The sequence below is a fragment of the Sinocyclocheilus grahami genome, unplaced genomic scaffold (genome assembly GCF_001515645.1).
Source record: "Sinocyclocheilus grahami isolate Dianchi unplaced genomic scaffold, SAMN03320097.WGS_v1.1 scaffold576.1, whole genome shotgun sequence".
NCBI classification, from domain to species: Eukaryota; Metazoa; Chordata; class Actinopteri; order Cypriniformes; family Cyprinidae; genus Sinocyclocheilus; species Sinocyclocheilus grahami.
The window spans coordinates 770,906-789,470 of record NW_015505755.1 but is presented as its reverse complement, the minus strand read 5'-3'; the positions used below and the strand labels follow the sequence as shown (position 1 = coordinate 789,470).

Below are 18,565 nucleotides of genomic sequence, written 5' to 3'. Positions count from 1 at the left end.
TATATATATATATATATATATATATATACATACACACACACACACACAAATTTTCTGTCCCCATATCTTGAATTTTGTGTTCATTCAAAATGCATTTTAATAGACTGAATCACGCAGTGAAAGAACACATTCTAAATGCGCACGCGCACTAGTCTAATCTACTAGACTTCATCTCGTCACATATGCGTGCACTCTGTAGGTGTGTTTTGTTTGGTTTTTGTAATATACTCGATAATGTCAAATCGCACATCGTTAAAAAAACAATTACGATATTATCACAGATGATATATATCGCACACCCCTAACTGTGATTGGTTCATGTGATAAATCCCACCTCTTGTGGTCATGCAAGTTCGGCGTTTGTGAATCAGTCTGATTGAACAATATAATGGCATTAATGGGAAGACTAATTAAAAAAAGTAAGTAAACAACTCACACACTTAGATATAACCCCTTTGTTACGTAAAAATAAGACTTAAAATGGCATGAAAACATGATCTGTGGGAGTGTTTTAGTGAGCAATCAGCTTGGTGAAATCTCTGGGTCAGTGACCAATATTTATAGAGCTTTGATGACTGATGATCTGATCAATTCAAAAATAGTTAAAAGTTAACTAATAAAAAATAGCTGAACCTAAGTTCACAAATAAAATATATTGTTTAAATACTGCTGTGAGTTATTATTTTAATAAATGCAAAATGCTTAAAAACACTAACTTGACAGGGTTTCCGCAGGTCCTTAAAAAGTCTTACATTTATTTGTATAAAATTTAAGGCCATAAAAAGTCTTAAATTGTACAAGAAAGTCTAAATTAGGATTTCAAGAGGTCTTAAATTTGGGGACGGAAAGACCAGAATGGCGAAATGGCTTAATGTGATGATTGCGCTGCACGTTTCAAAGTCTGGCGCTGCGCTGATTTGTGTTCTGCTGTTACAAGGGAAACCGTTCCAAAAGCGCCTCCTGCTGGCAGAGAATGAATGTGTATTTTCAATAAGCCGGGTATTCCTGCAATACTGGAGACTGCAGTTTTAGAACCGCATTTCTAAGCCCCTATAGTTTTTTTTTTAATTATTATTTTATTATTTTAATTAATTTTTTTGCATGTATGTGGTACAAAATAGTGCGTTTATTAGTACATTAATACATTTTAAATAATTAGAATACAAATACTAGTTCACAACATCCAGCAGCACAATGCTAACAGCTAAACAGGCTAAATGGAGATTGCTGACATCACCTCACACACTCAAGTTCATGCCAGCTCTTACATTAAAAATAAGATGGAAAGATAAAAAAATTATCGTTTCCATGGATCTAGTCTTTGCATCTGTTAGTTTGATGTTTGAATCAGGTCTCCTCTGTTGGAATATAATTGGCTAGATGACGCTGTCAGTAGGGTCCTAGTAGAAATGCGGTCCTGAAACTGCAGCCTCCGGTTTTTGTTCAGACCAATGTGAAAATTGACCCATGTTTTTACCCTGCAAACACACAGAGCTGTAAATGTGAACTGGTGGATCGATAAGAAGAAAATGCCCTATAAAAATCTAAACAGTAAAATGTGTTTGTGTTATTTAATTAATAATAAATTTTTTTTATTAAATTTATATAATAATTAATACTTTTGACTCATCCGTTTTATTAAAAATAGTTTAAAGGCTGAAATGTGAAGTGTAAAAACTTGTATCTGAACTGTAAATCATGCGTTTTACAGACATATTACAGTTTAATATCTTACTATAGACCAGGGGTTTTCAAACTTTTTGGAGCTAGGGACCCCTTACAGGGGAGAGGATTTTCCAAGGACCCCCTCATAATTATAACAGTGTTTAAGGCTAAAGTTTAATGTGGGTTGGAGGAATTAACATAATATGAATTTTATTGGTGCAAATGTTCCCCCTTGTATATGTAAGTCGCATTTTACTATTACTTTCAGAAATCATTTAAATACTGAATAGGTCTAAATAAAACGAATGTTAGGGCAAAAAAACATTATAAACACTAACATGAATTTTACTTCCTCTCACTCAAAATCATTTAAATTTTGTGACATTCATAACAGAACACAAATAATGAATATATATGTATATAAAAAACATTCATTTTAAATACCATAGGTGCCGATCCCGTGGGTGCTCGTGAAAAACACAAGATAGTCTTCGTTCATTTTAACCAATAAGAAATGGATTGCAGCTTTTACAACTTTATTCTCGTATTTATAGTTCATTTGAGGCAGTTTTTGGCATTATTTTAATGGCAAATGTCGAAAGTGCATTATTGTAATACGAGAGGGCGCCAGCACGAATCTCTCCGCTTATAGCGGGCTTGCTCTTCATTATATATATAGTGATCATAGCTCTGCACTCCCTCAGATATTACGTGTAACTCAAACTTTGTCCTGTGTATGCGCGAATAAGTGCTTTTTGTAAATAGGTATTTAATAAATAATTTTATTTAGTGAAGCGCAACCCTCATAGAAAGATTGTGTGTATTATTTGGTTGGTAATTGCATGCATTTCACTTCGCAAGATACATTTTGTGTAGTGAATTAATCAAATGTACCATCGAACGGAGTATAGCCTAATCTAGAAAAAAATCTAGAATCTAAAAATCTTATACACCCAGTATAATGAATTACTGAGTAATGAGAATGTTTAAATATGTTAAGCATTTGTTGCGTATGTGTATGATAACTTAGCCTGGTTATCATTTACTTGTGTAAACAGCGGTGAAAATGTGTTTTATAAAAAAATTAAATGCTTGTTTTTTGCACCCACCAGCAGAAACATAAATCGGCTTTGTCCATAACAAACTAAACTTACTTACTGAAACTTACTTATTAAATACTGAATAGGTCTAAATAAAACGAATATTAGGGCAAAAAAACATTATAAACACTAACATGAATTTTACTTCCTCTCACTCAAAATCATTTAAATTTTGTGACATTCATAACAGAACACAAATAAATGAATATATATGTATATAAAAAACATTCATTTTAAATACCATAGGTGCCGATCCCGTGGGTGCTCGTGAAAAACACAAGATAGTCTTCGTTCATTTTAACCAATAAGAAATGGATTGCAGCTTTTACAACTTTATTCTCGTATTTATAGTTCATTTGAGGCAGTTTTTGGCATTATTTTAATGGCAAATGTCGAAAGTGCATTATTGTAATACGAGAGGGCGCCAGCACGAATCTCTCCGCTTATAGCGGGCTTGCTCTTCATTATATATATAGTGATCATAGCTCTGCACTCCCTCAGATATTACGTGTAACTCAAACTTTGTCCTGTGTATGCGCGAATAAGTGCTTTTTGTAAATAGGTATTTAATAAATAATTTTATTTAGTGAAGCGCAACCCTCATAGAAAGATTGTGTGTATTATTTGGTTGGTAATTGCATGCATTTCACTTCGCAAGATACATTTTGTGTAGTGAATTAATCAAATGTACCATCGAACGGAGTATAGCCTAATCTAGAAAAAAATCTAGAATCTAAAAATCTTATACACCCAGTATAATGAATTACTGAGTAATGAGAATGTTTAAATATGTTAAGCATTTGTTGCGTATGTGTATGATAACTTAGCCTGGTTATCATTTACTTGTGTAAACAGCGGTGAAAATGTGTTTTATAAAAAAATTAAATGCTTGTTTTTTGCACCCACCAGCAGAAACATAAATCGGCTTTGTCCATAACAAACTAAACTTACTTACTGAAACTTACTTACGCAAACCTCTCATTCGGCATGAATCGTTTCCATGAGTGAATCGTTACGCAGTCTAACATTTGGTTGCTAAACTATTAGGCTACTTATTATGTAAAGAAGGCTTTGTACTTCTCTCATGTCCGAATATCTACTAACAGCATCCTTCACATATGCAAAAAAGTGTTTGGAAAAACATCACGGCATGCTCACGCTGACCGGCAAAACCTACATATTGTACAACAGACAAGTTAAATTGAGTCACCATATACTTTTTGTATGTTTAGTTGTCTCATTTAGTTTGCTGATGATGAGACCGCTAGAACTGATTTGTTGTGTGCGCGCGGGAGGTGCCAGCGCGAACACTTTGTATCAGTGGAAAAATGTGATATCCGTCAGATATGAGCAAGACATCATTCAAAACGGTCTATTTTTATTTGTGTACCTTCAAGATGACAGTGAAACGTTGTGCTTTTGTAAATTAAAGAAAACAAACAAAATGCGCTTGCCGTCTTGGTCTATGTGAACCACTTCCTAAAATGAAGAAAAACTATGCGATACTGTCTACTTGTCAAACAGACGAGAAATATATTTAGCTATATAAACCTTAAAGTGTAAAACCATCGTGAAGTGTTTACGATTTGCTTATTTGACAGTAATGCATTATATAAGTCACTTTGGAATATAAATCATAGCATGTTTCAGAAGATAAAAAACGCGAGTTGCAGTCCGGAAAATACGGTATAGCAAATTATTTTGCGGACCCCCTGGCTTTGCATCACGGACCCCAGTTTCTAAAACTTGTGCAGGTCTTAAAAAGTCTTAAATTTGAGCTTAAAAATCCTGCAGAAACCCTCCTTGAGATTAATACATGACTTTAATAAATAGAAAATTGATTACATTGTTGTTAATGTAAAAATATAAAATAGAATTGCATTTTTTTTTTTTTTTTTTATAGTGTAAGTAATGTTTATTTAACCAAGAAAATGTGACTGGGAAATGAATTTACATTTGATTTATATAAAAAAAAAAAAAAACTTTGAGGACTTTGCGTCCTCATTTCAGAACACCACTGATGTACACATGTACACATACAGTATGTATGCGTGTGTATGTATGTTTATAAATATATGTTTGTTTAACAGTGTATAATGTATGTTTTAGAGCAGGGAGTAAATTGTATCATCGAGTTGCGTATCATCTTTTGGGCCCTAAGGGGTCATGTTCAAAGAGACACATGTGCACAGAAAGACTCCTGTTCCTCTTTGATCCCTCATTGCACTTACACACATCCACACATTCCCATGCAGTCACACACACGCACACACACACACGGTGTCACATCTGCAGGTCCAAATCCTTCCTGAAATAAAACCTCCTTCCTGCTGTAAAACACAACATTGGCGTCGCAAAGATGAGCACCTCCCAATGATGCCCAATTACCTCTCTTTATGTGTGTGTGAATGGGAGATAATGGCTAATCTTTTGTTCCGTACTGCTCTCACACATACAGCAGGAAAGTGTACCACCTGGTCACCATGGCAACTAGTCAGCCCTGTACTGTACTCCAATGATTATGGGTTGAATTTTGATTTAGTTATTGTGTAGAGGGATTGACCCACGAGCATGTGCCTGCAGAATATATGAAATTCAAATATTACAATGTTATTTTTTTTTTGTTTTGTTTTTTACTTGAAGCCTATATATAAAAATTAATCACAATATTTTCATAATGTACTTATAAGTTTCTTGGGGACCACATTGTCATACATGACATTGTTTCATAAATAATTACAAAAATAATTATAATACATTCAAGAGTAAAATGCATTACATCATAACATGGTATATAACATGTAAATGGATATTTTGTCAATTTATATATATATAAAGAATAATATGCTAAAAACTAAATGAAATTAGATGTGATTGAATTAAGAATTACATTGTGTTACATTATAACTTAGTTTATAATTAACATTATAACTAACTATTAGTGATGTCAAATCGATTAATCGCATCCAAAATAAAAGTTTGTGTTTACATAATATATGTGTGTGTACTGTGTATATTTATATGTATATAGAAATACACACACTTACATGTAAGAAATGTAAGAAATATTTGCATGTGTATATATTCATAATTATATGATTTATATTAAATATAAATATATATATATTCCATTTATTTCTTAAATATATACATGTCTGTGTGTGTATTTCTATATACATATAAATATACACGGTACACACTGTGTCCTCGATTTGATAGCACTACATATAATTATATGCAACATTATAATATACAGTATAAAATATCTTTTGAAATTTGCTAAAGATTACATGTAACAGTGTTATAAAATTATTAGTGTTTTAAAAGTTTGACGTTAAGAAGTGTCAGCAAATGTAATCTAAATGTAAAAAAATAAGACTTAATTGAAAAGCAATGCTGTGCATTTTATGTTATGTTATGTATCTCTGAATGTGTTCCAGGTGTTTGAGTTTCTCATTCGTCTGCACTCGGTGGAGGCTGCACAGGAAGAGGAAGTGTATCCCTACATCCGAACTCTTCTGCACTTCGACACTCGAGAGTTCCTCAACGTCCTGGCATTGGTGTGCATCAGCTAATCCATAAATTAATATGTATTACTAAAATCATCAGTGCTTTACTAATGTGTTATATGTGTAGAGTTCATCTGCCCTTTAATCAGATCTGAATTTTATTATGTCCTTGCCTCAGACATTTGAGGACTTCAAGAATGACAAACAGGCTCTGGAGTATCAGCAAAGGATTGTGGACATTTTACTGAAGGTGACAGAAACATATTTCTCAATATCTGTATATTTCTCAATATATTTCTCAATGTCTTTCACCTAAAAATCTCATACACACACAAACACATATGAATGCTCACCCAGCTTTCCCCCAATCTGTGTAAAAAGCGTTTGGCTCTGAAATGATTCTTCACTCTGTCATTGGAATGTAAATCATGTGAATGGGATAATTGTATCTGCTGGAGAACCGACTCAGTCCTGCAGTCTTCCTCCCCCTCCTCATCACAGCTCATTCAAGAGCCTTCAGCAACTCAAATCAGCATCCACACACTCTCGCTTTCTCTCCATCTGTAATCATTTGCTCATTCATAAAAAACAGAGAGCACTACCTTGGCCCCCATGGTATCCCACATGACTCCACCGGATATTCAGAAAAACTCAAATGCGTGTCATTCACAAAGTTAAACACATTTTACCATATTTGAATCCATTCCACAATCACAGAAATGTAGAAAATGCAAAAAAGAAAGAAAGAAAGAAGCTCTGTCTTTTAGAAGTTCTGCTTAGATATGAAGGAGGTTGTATGCATGTTTATGACAACTGTCATTAAGTGTCATTCACTCAGTTATGTCATTTTTAATGCAAATATGACATTATTTGACCTAACCCTACCCCTAGCCTTACCCCTAACCATAGCCCATAACAAAGACATCTCGAACAATGTCATCTTTGCATTAAAAATTACATAACTGAGCGAATAACACTTAATGACAGTTGTCATAAACATGCATAAAAAACCTTCATATTCATGACATGTGTCATGGCATGATTATGTAGGTGTCATGTCATGATTATGAAGGTGTCATGTCAGTCTTATGCACACCCCTTCAAGTAAAGTGTAACCGCCTGTTTCAATGTTTGTGAAGAGTGGAGTAGGATTTACTTGATAAAAGCTAGGAAAAGCATGTTTTCAAGTAAAGGATACACACAATTCTTATAGGTTGTAACATTTTCTTAAGTAACACTTAAAAATGCTATAATTTTAATGCTAAAACTTATTTCTTTATTTTTTTAAGTATAGAGTGTGCACATGAACATAATAAGAACCTGCACCACGACTTTAGAAAGTCAAATATGCCTGACATTCACTGCAGATGTTACTGAATGGCCTAATAATTGAATATTGCACAACTTACCGTAGTTTAATCTCCATCCTTAAGTAAAATCTCCTAAATCACAGAGGAAAAACTTTAGTTGGACAAGCCTGTCAGTCAGATCTTCCTCTGTGCGCCAGTTCCAATGGCAGAAGATGCGCAGCTATGACAAGGTCGTTTAGCATACATTTGACTGGCATTTGTTTTTTTTGTTTTTTTTTATATTTCCTTGGGATTTGGGCATTTCCATTTAAATTTACTTGAACACAAATAATTACGAAGAAACGGCAAATAACTCATTCAATTAAACTTAACCATTTGAAGTAGAAAGACTGAAATAGTATTTTTTTTTTTTTTAAACACACTCCAATAATCTTCCAAAAATAAGGTGAAACATTTTTTTTTCACACTGCATATACACACACTAACAAATTCCCTGTGTGTGCGCACTTTCCAGGTTATGGTGGACAATTCTGACTTCACCCCGTCTCAGGTCGGCTGTCTTTTCACCTTCTTGGCACGACAACTCGCCAAACCTGATAATACCCTCTTTGTCAACCGGAAGCTGTTTGACCAGGTGAAGTGACAGTCCCTCACCTTTTCCATTTGCGCACTACTGTCGTTGTTTTGTAATCCGAGCTATAATGGTTACAGCAAGAGAATATTCCTAAGAAGGTGTTAGTTTTTGGTGAAGACAATTAGCAGCTTCTGTAAAAATAGCTCTCCCGCATTAGAAGCGTTATGCTTGTTTTTCTGCATGTTAAATAGTTCATGATTAGTTGTAACATTTTCTTAAGTAACACTTAAAAATGCTATCATTTTAATGCTAAAACTTATTTATTTTTTTAAGTATAGAGTGTGCACATGAACATAATAAGAACCTGCACCACGACTTTAGAAAGTCAAATATGCCTGACATTCACTGCAGATGTTACTGAATGGCCTAATAATTGAATATTGCACAACTTACCGTAGTTTAATCTCCATCCTTAAGTAAAATCTCCTAAATCACAGAGGAAAAACTTTAGTTGGACAAGCCTGTCAGTCAGATCTTCCTCTGTGCGCCAGTTCCAATGGCAGAAGATGCGCAGCTATGACAAGGTCGTTTAGCATACATTTGACTGGCATTTGTTTTTTTGTTTTTTTTTTATATTTCCTTGGGATTTGGGCATTTCCATTTAAATTTACTTGAACACAAATAATTACGAAGAAACGGCAAATAACTCATTCAATTAAACTTAACCATTTGAAGTAGAAAGACTGAAATAGTATTTATTTTTTTTTTAAACACACTCCAATAATCTTCCAAAAATAAGGTGAAACATTTTTTTTTCACACTGCATATACACACACTAACAAATTCCCTGTGTGTGCGCACTTTCCAGGTTATGGTGGACAATTCTGACTTCACCCCGTCTCAGGTCGGCTGTCTTTTCACCTTCTTGGCACGACAACTCGCCAAACCTGATAATACCCTCTTTGTCAACCGGGATTTAACTAACTTTGTGTACAGTAAAATATTGTATTAAAGTAATGAGAATCACCTTTAAGCATAATGGGGTGAAAATGTGGTTAATTGTTATGAAATGAAGAAAAAAAAATATGTTAATGGTCCTTAAAATACTCATGGTAATTACGAAGGAAACAAAGCTTAGTATGTGATCCACTCTAAGCTGGACTTCACAGCTAGATCACTGATAAATCTAACGACTGCTGTTGAATGCATCGTATCAATTTCCTCAAGGTGAAGACACTGAAAATCTAATTTCAGAAAAAGATCGAACCTTTTTGTTGTTGTTATTGTTGTTATTATTGCTCATTAGTCAGCATTGTCTTTTTGTTTTTGTTCTTCCAGTTATCAGATCTGCGAGTTTATGTATGACAAAAAGCACCTTTACAACAAAATTGTTGACTGCTACCTGAAAGACCCTTTGAGAAAGGTACTCAGCTGTAATCCCTTCATTTCACCCTTTTCTTTCCTGTCACTCCTGTTATTTCTGTACTAAATCTTTATCTCTAACTCCAGGAGGAGCTCTTCAACTACATCCACAACATCCTGTCCATGCCAGGCTACAGCTCAGAGGAGAAGCAGCTGGTGTGGGTCAAAGCTCTTCAACACATCAAGGTGAGTCAAACAAGGCTACAAATGATTTGTCCCCTAGAGCACACTCCAGGTAGAGAGAGCTCCGGCTTCAGAAAGCTAATTTCAGACCCTAATCTCATCAGACCCTTCTCTCTCTCATTTTGTTCAGTCGATGGTCTTTGTCCGAATGACTTACTCTGATTGTTAAAATTGAGAGCACTGAAAATCAGTCAATACCACAGCATTATTTGTGACTGCCTTTCAGTTGAGCCTGAGTTTTAAAAATGAACATTTATTATATAACCCTAAAATTTTCCACCTTCAGGTTGTGGTTCACATGTATTTTTTGCTGTGAAATTTTACTGATTTTTATAAAGTAAATAAGAATAATATTGTTAGTAATATTTCAAGATGAGCACTTACTGGACTGAAGCAACTTTTTAGGGGAAAAATCATGTTCAAATGTGAGTATAAAAAATGATCCATCTGGCTTTTAAGGAATGTTTATTTGTTCATCTCTCAGTCATCATTGTACTGCATTGCATTATATGTTTTGAAACTACAGAGCTTTGATTATAAAAGTAAGCATTTAAATTAAAATGTTTAATCTAATTAATTACACGAAGTGGCGATTAATTAATCTAATTAATCGCAAATTAAATTTGGCTGTGAATATACCCACAGAAGATATTTTTAAACCATTATTGTATTAAATGAGAAAAGTATTAAAGGTGACTTATCATGAAAATCTGGCTTTTCCAGGCTTTAAGTGCTATAATCAGGTCCCCAGTGCATCTACCAACCAAGGAAACTTGAAAAAGATTAACCCAGTAACTTTGTTTTGGGAAGCCTTTTTCTGCAAGCGTCTGAGAAAACGAGCGCGTCTGATTTCACTTCCTTGGTGACGTGGCAAAGGGATCTCATTATAATATTACCGCCCCTAAAATCTGTCATTTTCCACCCACGGCGCCGTTATTGTGTTTTCGCAAGCGACAACGGTGTATTAGTTCCAATGCCATAGCGAAAGTTTGAGCAAAACATGTTAACTGTTCTGTCATTGGCTGCACAGACGAGCACAGAACACTATTTACAGTCCCAGCCTCAGAGGAGACAAGAGAGCAGTGCATTTATCAATTTATTTACTGTATATTGCTGCTGCCACACAGATCTAAAATAAACATGCGATTTATTTCCCAGCTGTTTACTTTCGCAGACATAACCGACTGCTTTTTGTAACTCATGTGTGTTTTTAATGTAAACTTGTGTGTGAATGAGAACTTAGTTTAGTAATCACATGCCTGTGACAGCTGCTTTCCGTCCGTGTGCTTCGGATGTGTGCGCTCAGAAAACCATATATCAGAAGTTTAAACTCATATGGTTTAAAACGCATGATTTCAGCGCGATAAACATAATAATCAGAACCAAAACAGATGTTTTTAGCAGGTACGAGCTGTAATAGAACAGCTCTATTTTGGAAAAGGGGGCGGGGAGCAGCAGCTCATTTGCATTTAAAGAGACAGGCACGAAAAACAGAGAGTTTCTGGTTCCACTCAAAATAGGCATTTTCAAAATGATATAATAAATGATCTGTGGGGTATTTTGAGCTGAAACTTCAGACACATTCTGGGGACACCAGAGACTTATATTACATATTGTAAAAAGGGGCATAATATGTTTCCTTTAAGTAGACATTACAAAAAGTAGCTTTAAAAAGAAATAATGTGGCGAATGTCGGTCCTGGAGAGCCGCAGCCATGCAGAGTTTTGCTTCAACCCTAATCAAACACACCTGAACAAGCTAATCAAGGTCTGAAGGGTTACTAGAAAGCTACAGGCAGGTGAGTTTTAATTAGGGTTGGAGCTGTACTCTGCAGGGCATTGGGGCATTTTTTTGCCCCAATATCTTGAATTTTAGTGGTACATAACTGCATTTATGTACTACAAGATGCAGTGACTTGTTGCCTTGCATCATGTTTGTCAACAATAAACTGTATGCAATTTAAGATTACATACAGGTCTGGGATGGGGTCAGTTCGTAAAAATATTTAATCAAATAATTTTTCCATAACTAATTAATTAAATTACCACTTTAAATTGACAGCCCTAATTTAAATATAATCTTACTTGGGAGATAGAGTGACATATTGATACAGTTTATGCAAGTAGGCTATATACTGATATAAAGCTCTCATTGGTTTTCATTACAAGCTATCAGAATTTCATCTTAATTTTTGGCCATGAAAATATCAGCATCTGCACCATTTTGCTCAGTTTGGGCCAATGAATAATTATAAGCTGTTTTTTTACTCCATAATCTCACTATATCATACACATGTCTTATGGATCATATAGTATCAAATATGATGCTCAGCAAATTCTTTTTTTAAGATTTTGTCTAAAGTTTCAATAAACTGCTCCATTTGGCGGGTAAAAATATTAATTATTTAGACTGTTACTTCATATGTCAGGCTTTACAGGGTTAAAGCAGCATACTGAAATTCATGTTATATTTATATTAATGAAACGTTTCATTCAAACATGACAATACTATTATTTGTACTGAAGAATGAAAAAAATAAATGTTTTCACTAGTAGACCCTAGGACCCAACTAAAACTAGTAAGTATTAGAAAATACTACTCTGGTGGATTGGCTGATTTTTATGAATTCTTATCGGATTGTCATTGTTCCTCCATTGCAGGATCTGGTCAGCATTAGCTCACCTAAGACAGCAGAGCTAGTTGCAGTGCACTTCGCAGACGAGGTGCAGTCTATCATCACATCTCTGCAGGTATGCAGCATTGTTGTATGTCAACGGTCTTGATGTTGGCTTGACACACATAGTTTATCCTTCAACAGGTTGGACTGTTAAGAAAAGCGTTTCTAAAGGTCCCTGTCGGTGTTGTATTGTGTGTTTGATTCTCCTTTGGTGTGTGTATAAATGTATGTGTTGCATTGTCTCGGCTCCTATTCACTCATCTTAAGATAGTGTCAGTGAATGTGTGTGAGAGGGAAGAGGCCCCCCTGAGGCCCACGCGCGCGCCTGTGTGTGTATCAGTAAATGGATTAGGCTCTATCGGCAGTGCTGTGTGTAATTGGGTTTTACGTTATCTCTCGCACACTGTCAGAAAGGTGCTAATTGAAATGCCTGCTTGTGCAAACATATGTGCCGATGAGAAGAAGATATGAGGGAAATGGGGAGAAAATAAACAAGTGTTAAGGGATGTTTTTTTTTTTTTCACAGTCAAAGACTAGTGTGAGAATAACATTACTGCTGTTTTAATGATGTGCAGTTCATTAAAGTCTGGAGCATTTGGTAAATTGATGATGACAAGAACACTAGTGGTCAAACTAATACCAACACAATACCAGACCCATGATATCATGCTCAGGGTTTAATCATTTTACGTCAATGGAGATGAAAAATGGTGTTCTGCTTGCAAACTTCCAGTTATCTAAGATAAAGCAGCCTGAAAGTACATGTAATGGTAAAGGGAAAATTCAAGGCACAGTATCTGGCTGTACTCTATTAAACCCTCTTGTGTAGTACTCAATGCAATTGATCAAGAATTGCAATACATTAATACAAGATCTCAAAGTTATAATTTCACATCACTGCAGTCCTTGTGAAAGGGAACTATATATTTTGATGTTGAACTCTCTATGTCTGTAGGATGACTATTTGGCGTTCCAGTTTCTGAAGTGCCTCCTGAACCCCAGGTAATAATAGCAGCACCCTCTGCAACACTGTCTCTTTTTGGCCGTTTTGTTTCATTTTACATGCCTGCTGTCTGGGTTGTGCTGTTTTTTGTAATGGAGTGATGTGTGCAGTTAAAGTTTCACGCCTCATAGATCTCTCTTCAGGGCAAACTGAGAAACACTATCACTTTTTACCATTCATTCTCTTTTTGTTTCCTTACCATCCATACCAAACCTGCAAATGGCAGGTCAACTGGAAATACTGGCCATAAAAATGATTTACTTAAACTACACTACCAAAATTTTTGAATCATTATTTGAAATATGATTTTAATTAAAGAAGTGTCTTCTGCCCATCAAGGTTGCATTTATTTAATTTAAAATTAAGAGTAATATTGTGAAATATTATTACAAACTGGTTTCTATTGTAATAGATTTTAAAATATAATTATTCTTGTGATGCAAGGCTGAATTTTCAGCAGCGATTACTCCAGTCTTCAGTGTCACATGATCCTTCAGAAATCATTCTGAAATGCTGATGTGCTTCTCAAATATTATCAGTTATTATTATTTGTGCTCCTTAATGGTTCTTATTATTATCAATGTATAAAAGAGTTTATGCTGCTTAATATTTTTGTGGAAAAAGTATCCTTTTTTTCAGGATTCTTTGATGAATAGAGAAAAAACTGCATCTAATTGAACTTGTTATATAAAAGTATTAATTAATTTTTATTTATTTATTAAGAATTTACCCAACCTGGTGGCTTTTAAAAATTCACAGAGTGGTCCCATGTGACATGTGCTGTATATTCCAAGTCTTCTGTGGGTATAAAATGTGACATGAAAAAAACAATGCCTAGAAATCCCCAAAAATGTATCTGTGTACTTTGTTCACGGAGTTTAATCTTCTTCACTGACTCCAGATCAGAACTCCAGTTGTTATGACAGTTGTTGCGACGAGCACAACGGGTATATTTACCTCAGAGAAGAAAGCACATGGATTGTATTTTATGTCATGTTTTCATTAATCTTGATTTTTCACAACTTGTGTGCTTTTCCTGGGCGAGTCGGAGTGAACTGCGATGCTAATAGAGTCTCATGAACACGCAGTCTTGCACAGAGACCAACGGCCAAGTCAGAAAATTTGTTAGACAATATGGTAAATTTCAGTTTTTTTCTCACCAAACCCTATTATATACCCAGTGGACACTTGTTGATTACCATATGCTGCCATTATATGGATAAGCACACGTTAGAATTTAAAAATATATATATTTTTATTAGTGAACAGGAGCAGTCCTTTTTCTAGCTGGAGTCTCTATCAAAATAACAGCCATCTCTGTCACCATCTTTCTCTGTCTTAAGCATTGTTCCTTCATCTCTTTACTCATATGACCTCTCCCACACATACATTTATCTAGACCTAGTATTTCATTCGCTTGTACACTGTCCCTACTTCATACCTAAACAAAACTACTACAACAACTACCCTACTTACTATCAATAAGCAGCAAATTGGGCGTTTATTGAGGGAAAACTCTTAATTAATTGTGAATATGTGTAACAATTAACTTCTTGTATTGACCCACAGAATATAACAATGGGCTCTTTTAAACTCAGCATGAAATAAAAGTTCTGTTTTTTAAATGCATGTTGGTCTTATTGTAAACGACTGTAATTTTTTATTTGCTTCTCTCTGGTGACATGTGCTAGACTTCTCAAATCATTTAGTTCACTTAAAGGAGTAGTTCAGTTCCAGAACAAAAATGTACAGATAATCTACTTGCCCCCTTGTCATCTAATATGTTCATGTCTTTCTTTCTTCAGTCGTAAAGAAATAGTCTTTTGAGCAAAACATTTCAGGATTTCTTTCCATATAATGGACTTCTATGGTGCCCCCGAGTTTGAACTTCCAAAATGCAGTTTAAATGCAGCTTCAAAGGGCTCTAAATGATCCCAGCCGAGGAAGAAGGGTCTTATCTAGCGAAACGATCGGTTATTTTCTGAAAACAAATTACAATTGATATACTTTTTAACCTCAAATGCTCGTCTTGTCTAGTTCTGTTAGAACTCAGTTTTTTTCTGGTTCAAGACAGTTAGGGTAGGTCTAAAAACTCCCATCTCATTTTCTCCTCCAACTCCAATATCGTCCTACATCGCTGTTTTACCGTTTTTTTCTAAAGTGCGTTTGATCTTCTTTGCATGTTCACTTTGTGAACACTGGGTCGGTACATCTGCAGCGATGTAGGACGATTTTGAAGTTGCAGGAGAAAAATTAGATGTACTTTGTTTTAGAAAATAACCTTCTTCCTCGGCTGGGATCATTTAGAGCCCTTTGAAGCTGCATTTAAACTGCATTTTGGGAGTTCAAACTTGGGGGCATCATAGAAGTCCATTATATGGAGAGAAATCCTGAAATATTTTCCTCACAAAAACATAATTTCTTTACGACTGAAGAAAGAAAGACATGAACATCTTAGATGACAAGAGGGTGAGTACATTATTTGTAAATTTTTGTTCTGGAAGTGAGCTACTCCTTTAAACCCCTTTCTTACGATCAGTTGAACGCTAGCATCTATGTCTCATCTCAACCGATGGAAATAAAAGTTTCCGCCCTACTTTTTAATTTCGTTGTACTTGGATATGTTTCACAATATAGAAGAAAAGATCTGTCATTCCTTCTGTTTCATTGCAACTAGCAACCACTCAGAACACCCTAACAACCACGTAATGATACACTACAACCCATGCAGAACATGTTTGCAAGTATGTTGCATCACCCCTTTGCGTTTTTTACATTACTGAAAATGTATAAATCTAAAGTTGGATTGTTTCACATTCACCCGGCTCAGACAGTTGTTTTGGTTTCAGACACAGTCACACATCAGTGCTTGCTCATTTCAGTGTCATGGCAGACCCTCAGAGCTACAACGCTGCTTTTGCTGTAGCTGACCTGAGGTGCCCTTTATAGGACATATGGCACCTCAGGCCCAAAACTCATCTATGGAAGAATACCTGAATTTACTCTGTCCTCCCCATGTGACGTCTGTCTCCTCTCAACCAGGCCTCAAAGCAAGTTTCACCTCATGATCTTCCTGTTCTTAGCAACCTCCCATCTCATTTTGTCACTGAGCCTCATCTTGGACAACATAGCGGAGTTCATTTAGGGTAATTGGTATAAATAAAGACCTCCTTTCCTGATGCAGGCACTCTGGGACTCTTGTAGTGATGAAGTCAGTCACAGCAGTGATAAACACTCTACAGAACTCACTGTAAAAATAACTAATTTGTGACTATAACTTCTGGCAGAATCTTTAAATGTGACACTTTCAGGAGAGCGGCATAAGCTGTGCCACTTTTTACTTAAGATTTACTTCCTCTAGGCAAGACAAAATTAGAACGCGATAAAACTAATGCGCTATCAATTGTAATTCGAAAGTATTTATAACATACAGCCTTAGAAATATGACTTCTGAAAAATGGTTAAGTTGAATCATAGGACACTATGTGAATAATTTACATTTCAAATCAAAATATGATCATAAATGAGGAAAAAACGACTCCAAGGCCACCATCAGTCGGAGTGTAAAGAGTGAGAGATCTTGAGACAGGTGAAAAGCGTTTAGTTAATGCTGAATATTGACCTATAGGGGGATAGTCGCTGCATTTGGGGGTAAAAACAACGGAATGATTTATTGTGTAAGGTGCCAAGATTTTAAGGAGACCCGGGTTGCACTGTCTGTTTGTTCACACGCATCTTGTTAACGAATACCTCAATTGTTCAAAGCATTTGGCACAATCGTCTGTGAGTGACGTCACTTTCCAATACAAACACGCCCTATAGTATAGTCCCGCCCCTGACACTGATTGACAAGTTTCCATGTAAGACATCTGAAATTCAAATGTTAAAGTAATTGCAATTCCATTTGAGTTTTAGCAGGTTACATGTGCGATGCAGAGAGAGTGAAAAAGCAGATGTTGTAATAAATATTGCTATTTAAATATGACAGGCTCATAACACGTAAGACATGGGAAATACAGTTGCAAATGGACTTTGCTTTTCCATTTGAAATTTGGCAGTCACTGTATGTTCGCGATAGCACAAGTGGTAATGCAAGATTTGCAATTGCATTTGGATTATGTCACAATTAATACGTCCACATATGCAAAATGCAATAGAAAATACAATTTGCAATTGCTTCTGAAAATAGTCCGGAATATCCTTCCATAGATACGTTTACTATGATGTAAAAATTTATTTTACCAGCCATGTACTTTGGTATGCAAATATTTCAGCCATGAGAGATTTGGTTCTGTGACCGAAATATTCAAAGTTTGCTACATTAAATGGTGCACTGACACTGACGGTCCACTGACACATCTTACCCCATTCTGCCTTAGAGAGATAGTTCCCCACAAAATGAAAGGTCTGTCATCGTTTTCTCAGCCACATATCATTCCAATTGATAAATATATATATGAAAAATAAATATGTCTCTATATCTTTACATTGAAAGTCAGTGCTGTTTTCTACCCCATTAACATGCACTGTAAGGGCACAAACATTCTTGAAAATATTTTGTGTTTCGCAGAAAGTAAGTCATGCACATTTGGAACATCATGAGGATGATTAAACAATTACATTTTTTAATCCTAATTCAGTGCACTTTCAGAATCCATTAATTTTATGTTCTGTGTGATTTTGACCACTTCATACACTTCACATCATCATCATTCTCATACGCCTCATATTTTTATGACAGAGCCTTAACAGAGTAGAACAGTATGTCTCACATGTGATGAGGATGTGCTTTCTCTCAGATGTCTCATGCAGCAGGAGCTGATAGTAGCTGATTGGGCTTTGATTTGAGAGCTTGGCTATGATTGAGATCTGAGAAAACCACTCTACATGATAATTTGATTGGGAGAGAAAGAGAAAGAGAGCAAGAGGGAGATGCACTGATGACGCATGATTTCCATTTGGAGCTCTATGAGAGGGACTTATTTTCCCCAAGAGAGATAGACGGCAGTCTATTGAGTGCATAGGATGTCAACAGCTATACTGTATAATTCACAGTATAGTAATTATTTTACATATACATACATTTTATATATATATATATATATATATATATATATATATA

At 35.3% G+C, this 18,565-nt stretch overlaps 1 protein-coding gene across 1 annotated transcript in view; it reads left to right on the top strand.

Moving 5' to 3' along the window:
- The window catches only part of LOC107556691 (VPS8 subunit of CORVET complex), a 130,760-nt gene that overhangs the window by 46,641 nt on the left and 65,554 nt on the right, over positions 1–18,565 (top strand). Inside the window, exons 25-32 of the mRNA XM_016239861.1 lie at positions 6,206–6,325; positions 6,453–6,524; positions 8,099–8,218; positions 9,027–9,148; positions 9,497–9,581; positions 9,668–9,766; positions 12,424–12,513; positions 13,396–13,442. Of these exons, the coding sequence (XP_016095347.1) occupies positions 6,206–6,325; positions 6,453–6,524; positions 8,099–8,218; positions 9,027–9,148; positions 9,497–9,581; positions 9,668–9,766; positions 12,424–12,513; positions 13,396–13,442 (755 nt within the window). The remainder of the gene's footprint in view (positions 1–6,205; positions 6,326–6,452; positions 6,525–8,098; positions 8,219–9,026; positions 9,149–9,496; positions 9,582–9,667; positions 9,767–12,423; positions 12,514–13,395; positions 13,443–18,565) is intronic.